This window comes from Desmodus rotundus, chromosome 2 (genome assembly GCF_022682495.2).
Source record: "Desmodus rotundus isolate HL8 chromosome 2, HLdesRot8A.1, whole genome shotgun sequence".
Lineage (NCBI taxonomy): Eukaryota > Metazoa > Chordata > Mammalia > Chiroptera > Phyllostomidae > Desmodus > Desmodus rotundus.
Window position 1 is genome coordinate 99,976,879 of NC_071388.1, and position 16,089 is coordinate 99,992,967.

At 38.3% G+C, this 16,089-nt stretch overlaps 1 protein-coding gene across 1 annotated transcript in view; it reads left to right on the forward strand.

Moving 5' to 3' along the window:
* The window catches only part of SLC49A4 (solute carrier family 49 member 4), a 78,067-nt gene that overhangs the window by 21,965 nt on the left and 40,013 nt on the right, over positions 1 to 16,089 (forward strand). Inside the window, exons 3-4 of the mRNA XM_024577925.3 lie at positions 8,281 to 8,546; positions 14,698 to 14,827. Coding sequence (XP_024433693.2) covers positions 8,281 to 8,546; positions 14,698 to 14,827 — 396 coding nt within the window. The remainder of the gene's footprint in view (positions 1 to 8,280; positions 8,547 to 14,697; positions 14,828 to 16,089) is intronic.

Genomic DNA, 16,089 nt, shown 5'->3' on the forward strand with positions numbered 1-16,089 from the left:
ATTATGCTATTACAGTTGTCGCATTTTCCTCCCTTTATTCCCTTCTGCCTTGCACACTCCCTCCCACCCACATTCCCCCCGCTTTAGTTCATGTCCATGGGTCATACAAATAAGTTCTTTGGCTTCTACATTTCCTATACTATTTTTAACTTCCCCCTTTCTATTTTCACCTACCATTTATGCTACTTATTCTCTCTACATTTTCCCCCTCTCTCCCCCTCCCCCCCAACTCCCCGCTGATAACCCTCCATGTGATCTCTTTATGTGGTTCTGTTCCTGTTCTAGTTTTTTGCTTAGTTCTTTTTTGTTTTAGGTGTAGTTAATAACTGTGAGTCTGTTGTCGTTTTACTGTTTATATTTTTTATCTTCTTTTTCTTAGATAAGTCCTTATAACATTTCATATAAAAATGGCTTGGTGATGATGAACTCCTTTAACTTGACCTTATCTGAGAAGCACTTTATCTGCCCTTCCATTCTAAAAGATAGCTTTGCTGGATAGAGCAATCTTGGATGTAGGTCCTTGCCTTTCGTGATTTGGAATACTTCTTTCCAGCCCCTTCTTGCCTGCAAGATTTCTTTTGAGAAATCCGCTGATTGTCTCATGGGCACTCCTTTGTAGGTAACTGTCTCCTTTTCTCTTGATGCTTTTAAGATTCTCTGCTTATCTTTAATCTAGGGTAATGTAATTTTGATGTTCCTTGGTGTGTGCTTCCTTGGGTCCAACTTCTTTGGGACTCTCTGGGCTTCCTGGACTTCCTGGAAATGTATTTCCTTCACCAGGTTGAGGAAGTTCTCCTTCATTATTTGTTCAAATAAGTTTTCAATTTTTTGCTCTTCCTCTTCTCCTTTTGGTACCCCTATAATTCAGATGTTGGAACATTTAAAGATGTCCTGGAGTTTCCTAAGCCTCTCCTCATGTTTTTGAATTCTTGTTTCTTCATTTTCTTCTGGTTGAATGTTTCTTTCTTCCTTCTGGTCTACAGTGTTGATTTGAGTCCCAGTTTCCTTCCCATCACTATTGGTTCCATGTACATTTTCCTTTGTTTCTCTTAGCATAGCCTTCACTTTTTTCATCTAATTTGCAACCACATTCAACCAGTTCTGTGAGCATCCTGATTACCAGTGTTTTGAATTCTGCATCTGATAGGTTGGCTATCTGTTCGCTGCTTAGTTGTATTTTTTCTGGAGCTTTGATGTGTTCTTTTCATTTGGATCATTTTTTTTTGGTTATGTAGTAAGGGGCGGAGCCTTAGGGGTTCACCAGAGTGGGGTAACCCACATCACTGCCTTGTGACGCTGTATGTTGGAGAGGGGTCTGAGAGGGAACAATGGCACTTGCTCTGCTCTCTGCCAGTTTTCATTCACTTTCCCCGCTACCCACAATCAAATTGGGTCCCTCTGGTGTTGATTCCTGGGTGGGTGAGCTTATGTATGCTCCACGACCCTGTGGGTCTCTCCTATGAGGCTAGGAGTTTCTCCCACTGCCACCCCAACCCCCACAGGTGTTTTCAGTCAGAGGTTTTGAGGCTTTATTTCTCCGCTTTGAAACTGTGGAATGTGAGGTCTATCTCGCTCCCCTGTTGCTCCTCCCAGATTGTCTGCACATGAATGTGGGACCGCCCAGTCTGCAATCCACTGCCTCGCCGGGTCCACTAGCCACCACTGTGCCCCGAGTCCTCTCTGCCTGGATGCCCATCTCCACCCGTCCTACTGGTCTGGATGAATGTTTCTTCTTTAATTCCTTGGTTGTCAGACTTCCATAGAATTCAATTTTCTGGCAGTTCTCGTGGTTTTTTGTTTTTAAATTGTCGTTGTCCTTCTTTTGGTTGTGCAAGGAGGCACATTGTGTCTGCCTACGCTTCCATCTTGGCCGGAAGTCCCCATCCAGATGAGTGAGATTTTTAAAGGGCGGGTTAATTGTCTGTTTCAGTGACCCTACTTGCCTCTACTTGAACCAGTCCGTGAATTCCTAGAGAGCATCCACACTGCCTTCGAGCTTCATGAAGCACTCTGAATTCAGAAATGGAGGTCCTCTCCCACGAGGATCTTAACTGTTAATTGCAAAACAAAGCTGAAGCATGTAATGATGACACAGAAAAATAGACATTAAGTTATATGATTTACTTTACTGAAGATTGTGAATCACAAGTCTTTTGTTAACCCAGATCAATAGGTATTAATTTCTGAAAGCCAGCTTCTTTCACAAGTGCTTAGAAAGCATTAAGACAGTCACAGTACATGTACCTCTCTGAAGGCGGAGAGACTTTTCAGTTCAGACTACTCATTTAAGCTGGTTTTTCTTTTTCACATTTCTAAGCTTATATACCTAGTTTATGTTCTGACATCTGTTTCTTACTGCCAGAATGAATAGTGTAAATTGAAATTTCCATTTCCTCACAAAATTGACTTCCATCCTCTCAACATTTTACTGAAATTGCTTTTACTTGGATCATAAATAACCTCCTTGTTGCCGAATCCAGTGGTTACATTTCATTAAACTACCTTCCTGTTTGTTTTGACACTATCATAACCACTCAATCTCTCTCTCTCTCTCTCTTTTTTTTTTTATCTTTTATTGATTCCAGAAAGAGTGGGAAGGAGGGAGAAAGAGAGGGAGAGAAACATCAATGTGAGAGAGAAACATGGATTGGTTGTCTCTTGCACACCCCCTGACCAGGGACTGAACCTGCAACCCAGGCATGTGCCCTGACCAGGAATTGAACCAGTGGTGACCTTTTCCTTTGCAGGACCCAACCAATTGAGCCACACCGGCCAGCGCTCTAGTCTTCTTGATACCTTTCTCTCTTGCTATGATATCTGTCTTTCCTCTTTTTTTTTTTCTCCCCTAGATCTTAATTGCTCCTTCTCAGTCATTTTTCTAGACTCTTCTTCCTCTATTTTTAAAGTATTTATATTCTCCAGCTTTTGTTTCCACCCCCAATGTATATCTTTTTGCATAGACCTCTTTTCTTAGCTTCTAGTCTGTATAATCCACTTATTGGACATTTTTACAGAATTATGGTTACGCACCCTCTCTTTCTAGACTACACGCTTGAAAGTGTCCCACTCTGGTTTTCCTTCAGCTTTGCCGTGCCCTATGAACTGAGGGGTGTATAGGGCCAAGGAAATATGACCTCACCTCCTAGATATACAAGACCTCAGAAATCCCTGCAACAGTCCTCCTTCCCAAATCTGTTCTTCCAAGAGTAGACTGCATCCCTCCGTACATTCCGTAGGCCCAAGGGATAGCTGTTTGTCAGGGGATGGAGGGAACTTGGATGCGGTTGGAGCTTCAGATCCATGTGCACACATGTGAAACCCCTGATGTTGTAGATAAAAGCCAGAGGTCAGAGGAGAAGGACATACAGGGACCTCCATTGGTACTCTTGTCAGAGGCCCACAAGCATTAGGGGGAAGGACTAATTATTGCCTTACTTTTCTTTATATTCCTGGCACAGTGCTTACACTACTTTTAGGGATTCTAAAGGGCAAGGGCTTTACCTTTTGAACTTTACATTCCTATATCCTTAGGCCTATCACAACGCCTGCCCAATACACAATGAATGCTCAGTACATATTTGTTGAATGAGTTAAATAACACAGCTTATATTGAATAATTTATAATTATTCATCTCCTTTATTATCATTGCAAAGTTTATTGTAATGTTTTTACAATTGATTTTATTATGTATGATTTTATTACGTCTTATGGCTAGCATTTCCCCATAAAAACAGGCCTCTAATTTTGCACTAAATGAGAAAGCTAGATTTTATATATAAAACTGAATTTTATTTTTATTTTTAAAATATATTTTATTAATTATGCTATTACAGTTGTCCCATTTTCCCCCCTTTATTCCCCTCCGCCTTGCATCCCCCCTCCCACCTGCCTTCCCCCACCCTTAGTTTATGTCCATGGGTCATACATATAAGTTCTTTGGCTTCTCCACTTCATATACTATTCATAACCTCCCCCTGTCTATTTTCTACCTACCACTTATGCTTCTTTTTCTCTGCACCTTTTCCCCCATTCACTCCCCCTACTCTTACCCACTGATAACCCCCATGTGATCTCTATTCTGTGAATCTGTTCCTGTTCTAGTTTTTTGCTTAGTTCTTTTTTGTTTCTGTTTTTTTTAGATTCAGTTGTTGATAGTTGTGGGTTTGTTGTCATTTTACTGTCCATATTTTTGATCTTCTTTTTCTTAGATAAGTCCTTATAACATTTCATATAATAATGGCTTGGTGATGATGAACTCCTTTAACTTGACCTTATCTGAGAAGCACTTTATCTGCCCTTCCATTCTAAAAGATAGCTTTGCTGGATAGAGCAATCTTGGATGTAGGTCCTTGCCTTTCGTGATTTGGAATACTTCTTTCCAGCCCCTTCTTGCCTGCAAGGTTTCTTTTGAGAAGTCCGCTGATTGTCTCATGGGCACTCCTTTGTAGGTAACAGTCTCCTTTTCTCTTGCTGCTTTTAAGTTTCTCTCCTTATCTTTAATCTTGGGTAATATAATTATGTTGAGCCTTGGTGTGTGCTTCCTTGGGTCCAACTTCTTTGGGACTCTCTGAGCTTCCTGGACTTCCTGGAAATCTGTTTCCTTTGCCAGATTAGGGAAGTTCTCCTTCGTTATTTTTTCAAATAAGTTTTGAATTTCTTGCTCTTCCCCTTATCTTTCTGGCACCCCTATGATTCAGATGTTGGAACATTTAAAGTTGTCCCCTAGGTTCCTAAGCCTCTCTTCATATTGTTGAATTCTTAGTTCTTCATTCTGTTCTAGTTGAATATTTATTTCTACCTTCTAGTCCAAACTGTTGATTTGATTCCCATTTTCCTTCCTGTCACTTTTGGTTCCTTGTGCATTTTCCTTTAATTCACTTTTCATATCTTTCACTTTTTCCTCTATTTTGTGACCATACTCAACCATTTCTGTGAGCATCCTGATTACCAGTGTTTTGAATTCTGCATCTGATAGGTTGGCTAGCTCTTCGTTGCTTAGTTGTATTTTTTTTCTGGAGCTTTGATCTGTTCTTTCATGTGGGCCTTTTTTTTTTTTTTTTTTTTTTGTCTCAGCACGCCTCTTACATAGTAAGGGACGGAGCCTTAGGTATTTGCCAGGGCAGGGCAATCCACATCGCTGTGTTGTGGTGCTCTATGTGTGGGAGGGATCCAAAAGGGAAGCAGGCCACTTGCTGTGCTCTTGGCAGGCTTTCTGTCACTTCCCCCGCTGCTCACAAGCAAATTGGGCCCTTGTGGTGCTGATTCCTGGGTGGGTGGGTTTGTGTACATTCTAGGATCCTGTGGGTCTCTCCAACGAACTCTCCTGTGAGGCTGGGAGTTTCTCCCACCACCACAACCCCCACAGTTGTTTTCAGTCAGAGGCTTTGAGGCTTTATTTCCCTGTGCCGGAACCCTGGGTTGTGTGTTCTATCTGGCTCCCCAGTTGTTCCTCCCAGTTTATCCTCACGCAACTGTGGGACCACCCACTCTGCCAGCGGTTGCCTCATCCTGTCTGCAAGCCACCGCCTTGCTATGAGTCCTCTCTGCCCTGGCTGCCTGTCTCTGCCTCTCCTACCAGTCTGGATGAATGTTTCTTCTTTAACTCCTTGGTTGTCAAACTTCCACAGTTTGATTTTCTGGCAGTTCTGGTTGTTTTTTGTTTTTAATTTTTTTTGTCCTTCTTTTGGTTGTGCGAGGAAGCAAAGTGTATGTACCTACACCTTCATCTTGGCCAGAAGTCCCAAACTGAATTTTATATTTAAATATATTTTTACAAACAATTTTATGAAATAGAAGTAGTTAATGGTAAGTGACAGAAAATAGTGTCAGGCAGATGTAAAAATCTTGTTAATACGGGTTGGTGTTAAATTATGATTACCAGGACAGCAGGTGCTTATCGCCAGTCATATCAGTGACTGCCATGCCTCAAAGGACTCTGGGGTACAAGTGTGAGAAGGAGCAGGAATATGTTCTGAAAAACTTACAGATACTGGTAAGACAGGACTGGGTTTCCCTGCCAGGTTACCTATGAATTCACAGGCTAAGTCCAAGATCCTACAGGTCCCAGTTTTCCTGATAAGCTCATTTGTGAGGAGAGTGCTTGTGTATGATGACTTTTAATATAAAAAGCATGTAATTATTTAAATTAGAGTAATTTTTAAGTCCCAAATCAGCATATTTTAATTCCTGAGATGACTTCTCAGTATGATAATACATATGTTCTAATTTCACCCCCCAAGTTCAGTGACTTAGAAATGCCCCTAGTATCGTACCTGCTTTAGGTTCTACTCTACCTGGTGTACCACGTTGTAGAGAGAAATGTCCCGATCTGAGATTTGAGGAAACTGGACTCGAATGGTCCTTACATTAGTGTAAGCTCACAAGTTCGACTGTTGGGTTTGCTATTTGAAAATTAGTGTATTCCTGATTCTGCAGAGTGGGCACCAAAATTTTAAGCCATGACAATAATTTGAGTTTTAGCCTTAACTGTCAGGATTCATATGTTGTGTGCTGTTTTTGTTTGGTTTTGTCTTTTTGATAGGTTGTTTCTTCCATGTTCTCCTTCTACTCTTAACGCTCTTAGGCATAATAAGTGTGCTCATTCCAACCCCTCTGTATCTAGATGAGACAAGTCTTTCAGGAAAACCCCGTTAACAGAACCACATATCAAAGCAGCTGCTTTTGTGAGCCGTCGGCACCGCCTGCGTGTTGCGCCATCACATGTCATGAATAAGGGAGTCATGATTAAAGCCGCTTGATGACCTTGTTTCAAGAATACTTCTATGATGAAATTGCTCTGTGACAGCTGGGGATTCACTGGCTTTTGGACGAGGCACTCAGTTTATAAACACTTTAAATTGTTTTTGTCATCTAGAAGATAGTTCTTTTGTTATCTAGAAAACAAGAAGATTTTCAAATGTCTTTAGTTGTCTTAATTTAGTAATGACACTTGGAGCTCTTTTGCCTTTAAATAAGTTTTCCAAGATTTACAAAGAGGTGAGCTGGCCTAATTAACATATTTTACTTCCCACTTACTTATGCTTCTGTAGTGGGGCCCTGACTCTCTCCCTCCCCCTCCCTCCCTCTCTCTCTCTCTCTCTCTCTCTCTCTCTCTCTCTCTCTCTCTCAGGCCTGTTTATTCCTTCTGCATTTGAAAACCTTTAAATAAGTAGCTTAAGGTGGCAATTGTTTAAAAAGAAGATTTACCACCCACAGAGTGATTAAAAAGCAAAGTAAGCAAAAAAAAAGAAAAAAAAGTAATTATCATGTATGTCATGTATACTATCCCTGCCCTTCCCTTTACCTGTAAGGCAGAAGAGGTGGACTCACCTCCCTTTCCTGTCTATGATTTTTGGACTTCTGGCTTCTTTTCTTCTTCAAGGCTACTCGTGAAAGTGAATGTGTATGTTGGGCATGGAGAAGGAAATGCAGGGAAAGTGTTTGGTCAGCAAGGAACAGGATAAAGCACTGAATAGAATACTGAGAAAAGATGGGCAAGAGAACAAATGGAATGGCAGCAAAAAATGACTCTTCACCAACCCTTACAGTTAATGCCAGTCAGAGACCTAGAACCAGAAGGGACCTGGTGATTCCATGATTACTGTACTTTAATGTAACAGATGCGTGGTACATGCTTGTGTAACTTAATCTCGTTTTATGGGAGAAGAAATGGAATACCAAAAAGGTGTATTACCCAGTGACATTGAACTAGTTAGTTGCAGACCAGGTCATCTGATTTCCTCCACCAATAACCTTTTTCTTTCTTCTCTTCTCTTCTTTCTTTCTTTCTTTCTTTTTTTTTTTTTTTTTTTTTTTTGTAGGCATGAAATGTGGAGCCCAACTGTATTACTTGTAGGCTGGTGGCACTTGCTAGGTCTCTTTATGAGAATGGATTTTGGAGTCAGACTTAAATCGTAGCTTTGCCTGTTAGCACTTGGGCAAGTTTCTTATTCTTTCTCAGCAAAGCTTTCATATCTCAATAAATGGGGACAATAATAGCTCCTACATACTGTCGTTAAAACAAATGAAGCAAGGTTATTTGGAAGTATTTAGTTTGGTGTGTTGCACAGATCATAGGCTTCAGTAAACATCTGTGGAATGAATAAGGGGTAACTATTACTGTATTTAATCTCCCTCACAGAGAGTCAACATTCTTTCCCCTTCAGGTGTGGGATATATATTCTTATTGCCCTAGTTTATTGCTGTTTGGCTACTATCTTTTTGTCTAGAAAATAACCTGCTTCACCTACCTCATAGCCTTTTAATTTGTTTAATTCCAGACTAATCCATGGAGGACAGCTTTTAAATGGACTGGCAGGTCCAACAGTAATGAATGCAGCTCCATTCCTCTCTACAACGTGGTTTTCTGCAGATGAACGGGCCACTGCCACAGCCATTGCATCAATGCTCAGTTATCTTGGTGGAGCATGTGCATTTTTAGTTGGACCACTTCTTGTTCCAGCTCCCAATGGGACGTCGCCTCTTCTTGCTTCAGAGAATAGCAGGGCCCACATTCAGGATCGTATAGAGACTGTATTATATGCAGGTATTTTGAAGTTCATTTTCTTCCTGTTATATTTTGTGTTTTATCCCAGCATTTTCACTTTGCTTTTATATACTGGATCACTTCTTATGAAATACTTAAGAGGCCTAATATACACATATGTATGTATGTATGTATGTACTTTCTTTGTTATATAATAGAGGAGATGCCTATTTGAAACTTACCCTTTCTAGGAAGTTATTAAGTTTCAAATGTATTATTGCTACGTGAAAGGTTATTTCTTAACTTTACTTTTCCCATCCATTTACAATTCAGCTCTGTGTAACATATTGTCTAATGCCTTTTCTAGATATCTTACCAGTGTATAAAACTAAACAGCAGGAACAACAATAAACATTAGTTAAGCATCTATTGGTAGGTGTTAAACCATTTTCTCCCTTGCAGTTTCCCCTTTATTAGCCATGTTCTCTAATCTAATAAACCCATGTCACCCACAATTTATTCTTTCCTTCATTTCCTACTCTCTGTATGTTTAGTCTATTAATAAGGGATAATGACCCTTCCAAAACATTCTTAGATCCTTTTTCTTTATTTCTAGAGCCAAGCCGTAGTCTACTCTTACATTAGTCTCCTATAGATCTCCTTAAATATATTCCCTTTCCCCATATACCTGTTTATTATTTCCTTCTGCATTCAGACAACTTTTTATGTGTTGACTGTAAACCAAGCACTGTGCTAAGCACCAGAAATTGATAAGATCACTAATGAGATCATTATAATACAAATAATCATATACAGAGTTTGGAAGGCCTAAGCAGCCTGAGTTTGGAGAGAATTTGAGGAGTCAGGGAAGGTTTCACCAAGATTGTGATAAATAAAATTAAGAATTTCATCGGAGTTCACCAAATGTTTAAGTGAGTTAGCGTGCTGTGTACAGAAGGAACAGCAACCGCAAAGGCAGAGAGACTGGGGGGAGCTCAATATGTCTTGGGATCTGCATGTAACTTGGCGGGGCTATGTTAGGGTAAATATGCGTGTTTGGATGTAGGTGGCAAGTGGCATAACATAAGGCTGGAAAGATAAGGAACCAGATTATCATAAACTTTGTGGTCACCTATTTATTCATTTATGAGCTTAACCAGTATATTTTGACCTCCTATGTATCTGTCACTGCTCTAGGCACTGAGGTAAACAGGGCTTCTGTCCTCATAGGACTTACAGTGGCCCAAAGGATACAAACAGGTAAACACACAGTTGTAAAACAGGGTGGTAAGTGCTATTGCCAAAGGCCTACAATTGCTCTAAGAGCTCAGAGGTGGAGCACCTAACCAGATTTTGGAGCTCAAGTAGTTTCCTAGAGATAGAGCATCTAAGCTGGAACCTGAGACATGGCAGAGTTAGCCAAGTACAAAGGGCAGGAGGAGGAATATATTAGGGAGAGGGAACCATGGAGGAAGCCCAGTAAGAAGAGAAAGCCTGCTGCATTGAAGCAGTTTAAAGCCCAGAGTGGCTTCGATCTGGTGAGAGTAGTGATAGATGAAGCCGGAGAGGTGAGCCAGGCCATGCAACCTTCTAGGCTGAAGGGTTTGAAATTCACCACCATGTGGGCCGTGGCCATACTCTGAAGAATTTTAGGCTAGAGAGTTATATGATGAGGTTTATATTTCAAAATACGGTTTGGAGGAAATAAAACTGAAAACAGAAGTAGTGGCAGTATATAAAGCATTCTGCCCTCCTGTAGACACCTTACTCCTTTTAAAGAAAAAAATATTGAAATGTAAAAGTAAAGAAGTAAATCAAACTTAAAGCAGGTAAAACAAATTTTAAATTTTATTTTGGTTATATCATTTTTTTAATTGAAATTTTAAACAGTGATTGTATCTTTAAATGACTGGATTTTAGGCACTTTTTGATATAGCAGATGAGCCTGCTCAAAGCTTCCTAGTTATTTCTTCGTTGCTTTTATATTCGCCAATCTGCATTCATGAAATATTGTCCCATTAACCTTCATTCCATTAAAAATATTTGCTAGAACTTCTACCTTTAAAACATTAATGAATCTTAAGTTAAACTATTCCAGACAAAGGCATCGTAAATATTGTAACTATAGACCAATAGACCAGTATCTCTGAGGAATATAGATCCACAGTCCTGAAAAATACTAGCAAACCAAATCCAGCAACATTCAAAAAGGATTATACACCATAACCATATAGGATTTAATCCTGTAATGCAAAGTTGATTGAACATTCAAAACTCACTGATGTGATATGCTGTATCAGCAGAATAAAGGAGAAAAACCACATGATCATCTTAATAGATGAGAAAAAAAAGCATTTGACAAATCCTATACCCTTTCAAGATAAAAAAAAATCAGAAGTAAAGACGTGAGCTTCCTCAACCTAATAAAGAGCATATATGAAAAATCCACTAATAAAATCATAGTTATTGGTCAAAGATTGAATGCATTACCCCCCACCTCCTGAGATCAGGAATAAGACAAGGATGCCCACTCTTCGCCATGTCTACTTAACATTATACTGAAGGTTCTAGCCAGGATTGCTAAGTAAGAAAATGAAATAAAAGGCATTTTAAATTGGAAAGGAAGAAGTAAGGCTATCTCAGTTGAAAATGGCATGATCTTAAATATAGAAAATTATGTGTAATCCATTAAAAAAATATTAGATCTAAAAAAGAAGTTTAAGCCCTGACCATGTGGCTCAGTTGGTGGGGCATCGTCCCACAAAGGTAAAGGTCACTGGTTTCATTTCCACAGTCAGAGCACACGCCTGGGTTGTGGGTTTGGTCCCCAGTTGGGGTACATACAAGAGGCAACACATCAATGTTTCTCTCTCACATCAATGCTTCTCTCCCTCTCTTCCCTTCCCCCTAAAAATAAATAACTAAAATCTTAAAAAATAAAAATGAAAACAGGACCCTAATTAACAAAACAAATGAGTAAAATAGAACCAGAGGCATGGAAACAAGGAACAGACTGACAGTGACCAGAGGGGAGGAGGGTGGGGGAGAAAGGGGGAAAGAAGGGCAAGGGTCTAGTCAAGGACCATGTATGGATGACCCATGGACATAGACAACAGGGTGAGGAGTGACTGTGGAGGGGGGGGGTGGAAGAGCAATGGGGGGGAATTGGGGCAACTCTAATAGAAAAACAATAAAATAAAACAGTAAAAATAAAACTAAAATAAAAACAAGTTCAGTAAGAATGAACAAGTTTATCCTAAAAATTTTAGCATCCAAGATTAATATATCAAAATCAATTGAATTTTTATACATTAGCAATGAACAATCCAAACATGAACTAAGGAAAACGATGTAATTTATAATAGCCTCAAAAAGAATAAAATATTTAGAAATAAGTTTAACAAAATAGATGTAAAACTTGCTCTCTGAAGACTATAAAACACTGTTGAAAGAAATTAAAGAAGACCTAGAGAAATGGAAAGACATCCCATGTTTAAATGATGGAAAATTTAATATTATAAAGATGCTAATATGCCCCAAATTTATCTACAAATTCAGAGCAATCCCAATTAATATTTGGCTGCCTTTGTTGCAGAAATTGTCAAGCTAATTCTGAAACTTATATAGAAATGCAAGAGGCCCAAAATAGCCAAATAATTGGTTAATTATTGTAGTAATAGCCAATTTCAAGTTACTACAAAGCCACACTAATCAAAACAGCATTGCACTGGCATAAGGATAAACATTAAATCAATGGAACAGAAGTGAGATTCCAAAAAATAAACTATTGCATTTATAGTCAATTGACTTTTCACAAAGGTGCTAAGACAATTCATTGGGGGGAAATACTCTTTTCAGTAAGTAGTACTGGAATAACTGGATGTCCACATGCAAAAGAATCCATTCTAACCCCTTCGTTACACCATACACAAAGTGAACTCAAAATGAATTGTAAACTTAAATGTGAAAGCTAAATCTATAAACTCTGAGAAGAAAACATAGGAGTAAATCTTCATGACTATGTTTAAGGGAAAGCCTTTTCATAAAGGAAACTAAAATTACAAACAACAAAATAAAAATATGTAAATTGGATTATATCAAAATTAAAACTTTTGCACTTCAAAGAGCACCATCAACAAAGTAAAAAGACCACAGAATGGGAGAAAAGAGTTGCAAATTACATACCTGATAAGGGACTTTTATCCAGAATATATTTTTAAAAACTTACAATTCTGCCTGGAAAGTGTAGCTCAGTGGATTGAGTGCCAGCTGCGAACCAAAGGGTTGCTGGTTGGATTCCCAGTCAGGGCACATGCCTGCGTTGTGGGCCAGGTCCCCAGTGGGGGCCATGTGAGAGGCAACCACACATTGATGTTTCTTTCCCTCTCTTTCTCCCTCCCTTCCCCTCTCTCTAAAACTAAATAAAATCTTAAAAAACAAACAAACCTACAATTCAGTAACAGAAGGACAAACAACCCAATTAAAAAATGGGCAAAGAACAGAATAGACATTTCTCCAAAGAAGATACACAAACAGCCAATAAGCACATGAAAAAAGTGCTTACTGTTATTGGTCATTAGGGAAATGCAAATGAAAACCATTAAAATAAACTTCAAACCCAGTAGAATGGCTATAATCAATAAAATGGAAAGTGTTGGTGAGAGAGTGCAGAAATTATACATTGGAATCCTTATACATTGCTGGTAGCAATATAAAATGCCACTCTGGAAACATTTTGGCATTTCTTCAAAATGTTAAACATAATTGCCATATGACCCAGCAATTTCATTTCTAGATATATACCCAAGTGAGATGAAAGCACATCTATTCTATGCATGAATTAGTACATGGATGTTCATAGTAGCATTAGTCATAATGGCCTAAAAGTAGAAACAATCCAGATGCCTGACCTTGGCCCCAACCACCTGGATGGACATCAGCTAGTACTAAAAGTTCCCTCATGGGCAGTATTGGGGGTCAAAAGCCTTGTGACAGCCCTGGCTGGGTGCAAAAGTTCTGAAATTGGGTGATAGTTGTACAGTTGTGGATATACTAAAAACCATTGAATTGTGTGCTTTAAGTGTGTGAATTGTATGTTACATGAATTATATCTCGAGCTGTCTACAAAAATGCCAGTAGGAAGATGGGCAAAGAATATGAACAAGGCAACAGTAGAAGAAATACAAAGGGCCATTAGGCATGTGGAAGATGCTCATTCATTGTTACTAATAAATAAAAGAACTGTAAATTAAAACAATTCATTAACTTTTGTTGCTTCTCAGATTGACAAAGAATAAAGGCATTGTTCATGGTTAAGTGTCTTATAGGACGTTGTACCTTTTCAGCCTGTGTATTAGAATTACCCTGCTGAAAGTTCCTCTGGAAATCACTTAATCCGATCCCTTTATTGGCCCAGAAAGAGTAAGTGACTCATTCAAGTTCCAAAATTAATTAATAGCATAGGCATGTCTATACTACAAGCTTCCCAACTTTTCTACTAAATTAAGCACAGTTAACAAAAAGCGGGACTTCTAGGAGACAGAACTCTTGAGGGAATAATCAGAACACCTAGGAACTTTCTGTCCTGTGATGCTGCCAAACTAAGATTGTTGGGATATTCATTTTAGTTCTGATTGTTTAATATTCTGCATTAGCTCCTCTTGTGTTAATATGTTTTACTCTCTGTGTCTCAGTTTCTTATTTTGTATGCTTTCCTGTTCTGTTCAAATTGCCATATAGCCTGTAAATTGAGTCTGTCCTACATCAGAATATCCTATTGTTGATTAAACAGACCTTCTCCTGTCCTGCTCTTACCAGTTTTCTCATGTCCTTTATTTGTGAAGATCATGCTTAGTATTAGACAATCATCCTAGATCTGTTTGAAAATCTCTTACAGTTCAGTACTGTGGTTTTTAATGTGTTTTCTCCATAGAGTAACATTTGTTTACCACCTCAATCTTTTTGCCTATTGTATGTATCACCAGACTTCATGCGTATAGTACAACTTACCAATGACCTGCTGAAATCTATATCTTTATATATGCTCTTTCTCACAAGACTGAGCTATTTTTGATTAGGTACTGTATTTTGTGTATCTTCATATGCCTAGTGCTTAGTTGATGCTCAATAAATATTTGTTAGATAAATAATACTTGAAATATAGAAATTTTTGTGTTGCCTGGTTAACATTTTCCTTTTTCCCCCTTCCCAGAATTTGGAGTTGTCTGCTTGCTATTTTCTGCAACTCTTGTTTATTTTCCACCCCGGCCTCCTCTTCCTCCCAGTGTTGCTGCGGCTAGCCAGCGGCTGAGTTATCGGCGGAGCTTTTGTAGATTGTTAAGGTAAATATACTGCGAACCACTGAGTGGCTTTGACCTACACCTTCAAAATAATTCCACATTTATTTAAGATAATTTAAAATAGTAATTTTTCAGTAACCTATTAATCAGGCTGTAAATAATTGATAAAAAACTGATTAAATACTTTAAAGGTACTTCCTATCAGAAATCTATCTTAAAAAATTGCCGAAAACAAAACCCTCTGTAATTTTTACCTTCTTTACATACCACCTATATTATTACTTACTTAATATTTTAAAAATCAAATCTTTTATTTAAATAATTTTGTTTTATGAGGAACCATGTCACATAATAGTACCTGTGAAATCATGGGTTTTATGTGTTTATTATATTTTTCCTATAAGTAAATTCTTTTTATTCTGTATTTCTTAATACATATTAAAATAAACAAATGCTAGGCAAAACAAAGTAAATGAAATAAATAATGCCTATATACCTTCAGTAGGATCATACTTTATTATATTGCTATAATTTAAATGTAATTAGGTTAAATTCTGCCCTTTAAAGGCTCAAACGCTGCAGTGCTGAAATCAGTTCTTTAGTTTTATAGACCATCACTGGTGAACGCGGTTCCCCAGTCTTTAGTGATTCATTAGCACCTCTCTGTGGTTGGTCCTTTCTTTTCTTGTCTTCCTCTCCCACCAGATGGTAAGTTCCTTGTGGTCAAGAACTATGTCTTTGTGTCCTGTATAGTAATATTGTCTAGTAGAATGAAAATATTAGCATCATAATAGATAATTTAAAATTTTCTAGTAGCTTCATTAAAAAGATTAAAATTAAAAAGGTAAAAATGAATTTAGTAGCATATTTTATTTAACCTGTTATATCTAAAATATTATTTGAACATGTAATCCATATTCAAAATTATATGAGATATTTTGCATTCTTTTATTTATACAAAATGTTTGGGATCTGGCGTGTATTTCACACTTACAGCTTATCTCAATTCAGATGCTAAATTTTCATTAGAAATACTTGGTCTGCACTTAAATTTCATTAAATCAACAATTAAGCAGTGTCTCCCATATTGCATCATTTTATCTATAAATAAAAATAAGGGCCCTGGCCAGGTAGTTCAGTTGGTTGGAGTGTTGTCCCAACACACCAAGGTTGCAGGTTCCATCTCTGGTCAGGGCACATACAAGAAGCAACCAATGAATGCATCAAGTGGAACAACAAATCATTTCTCTCTCTCTCTCTCCCTCTCTCTCTCTCTCTCTCTCTCTCTCTCTCTCCTTCTCTCA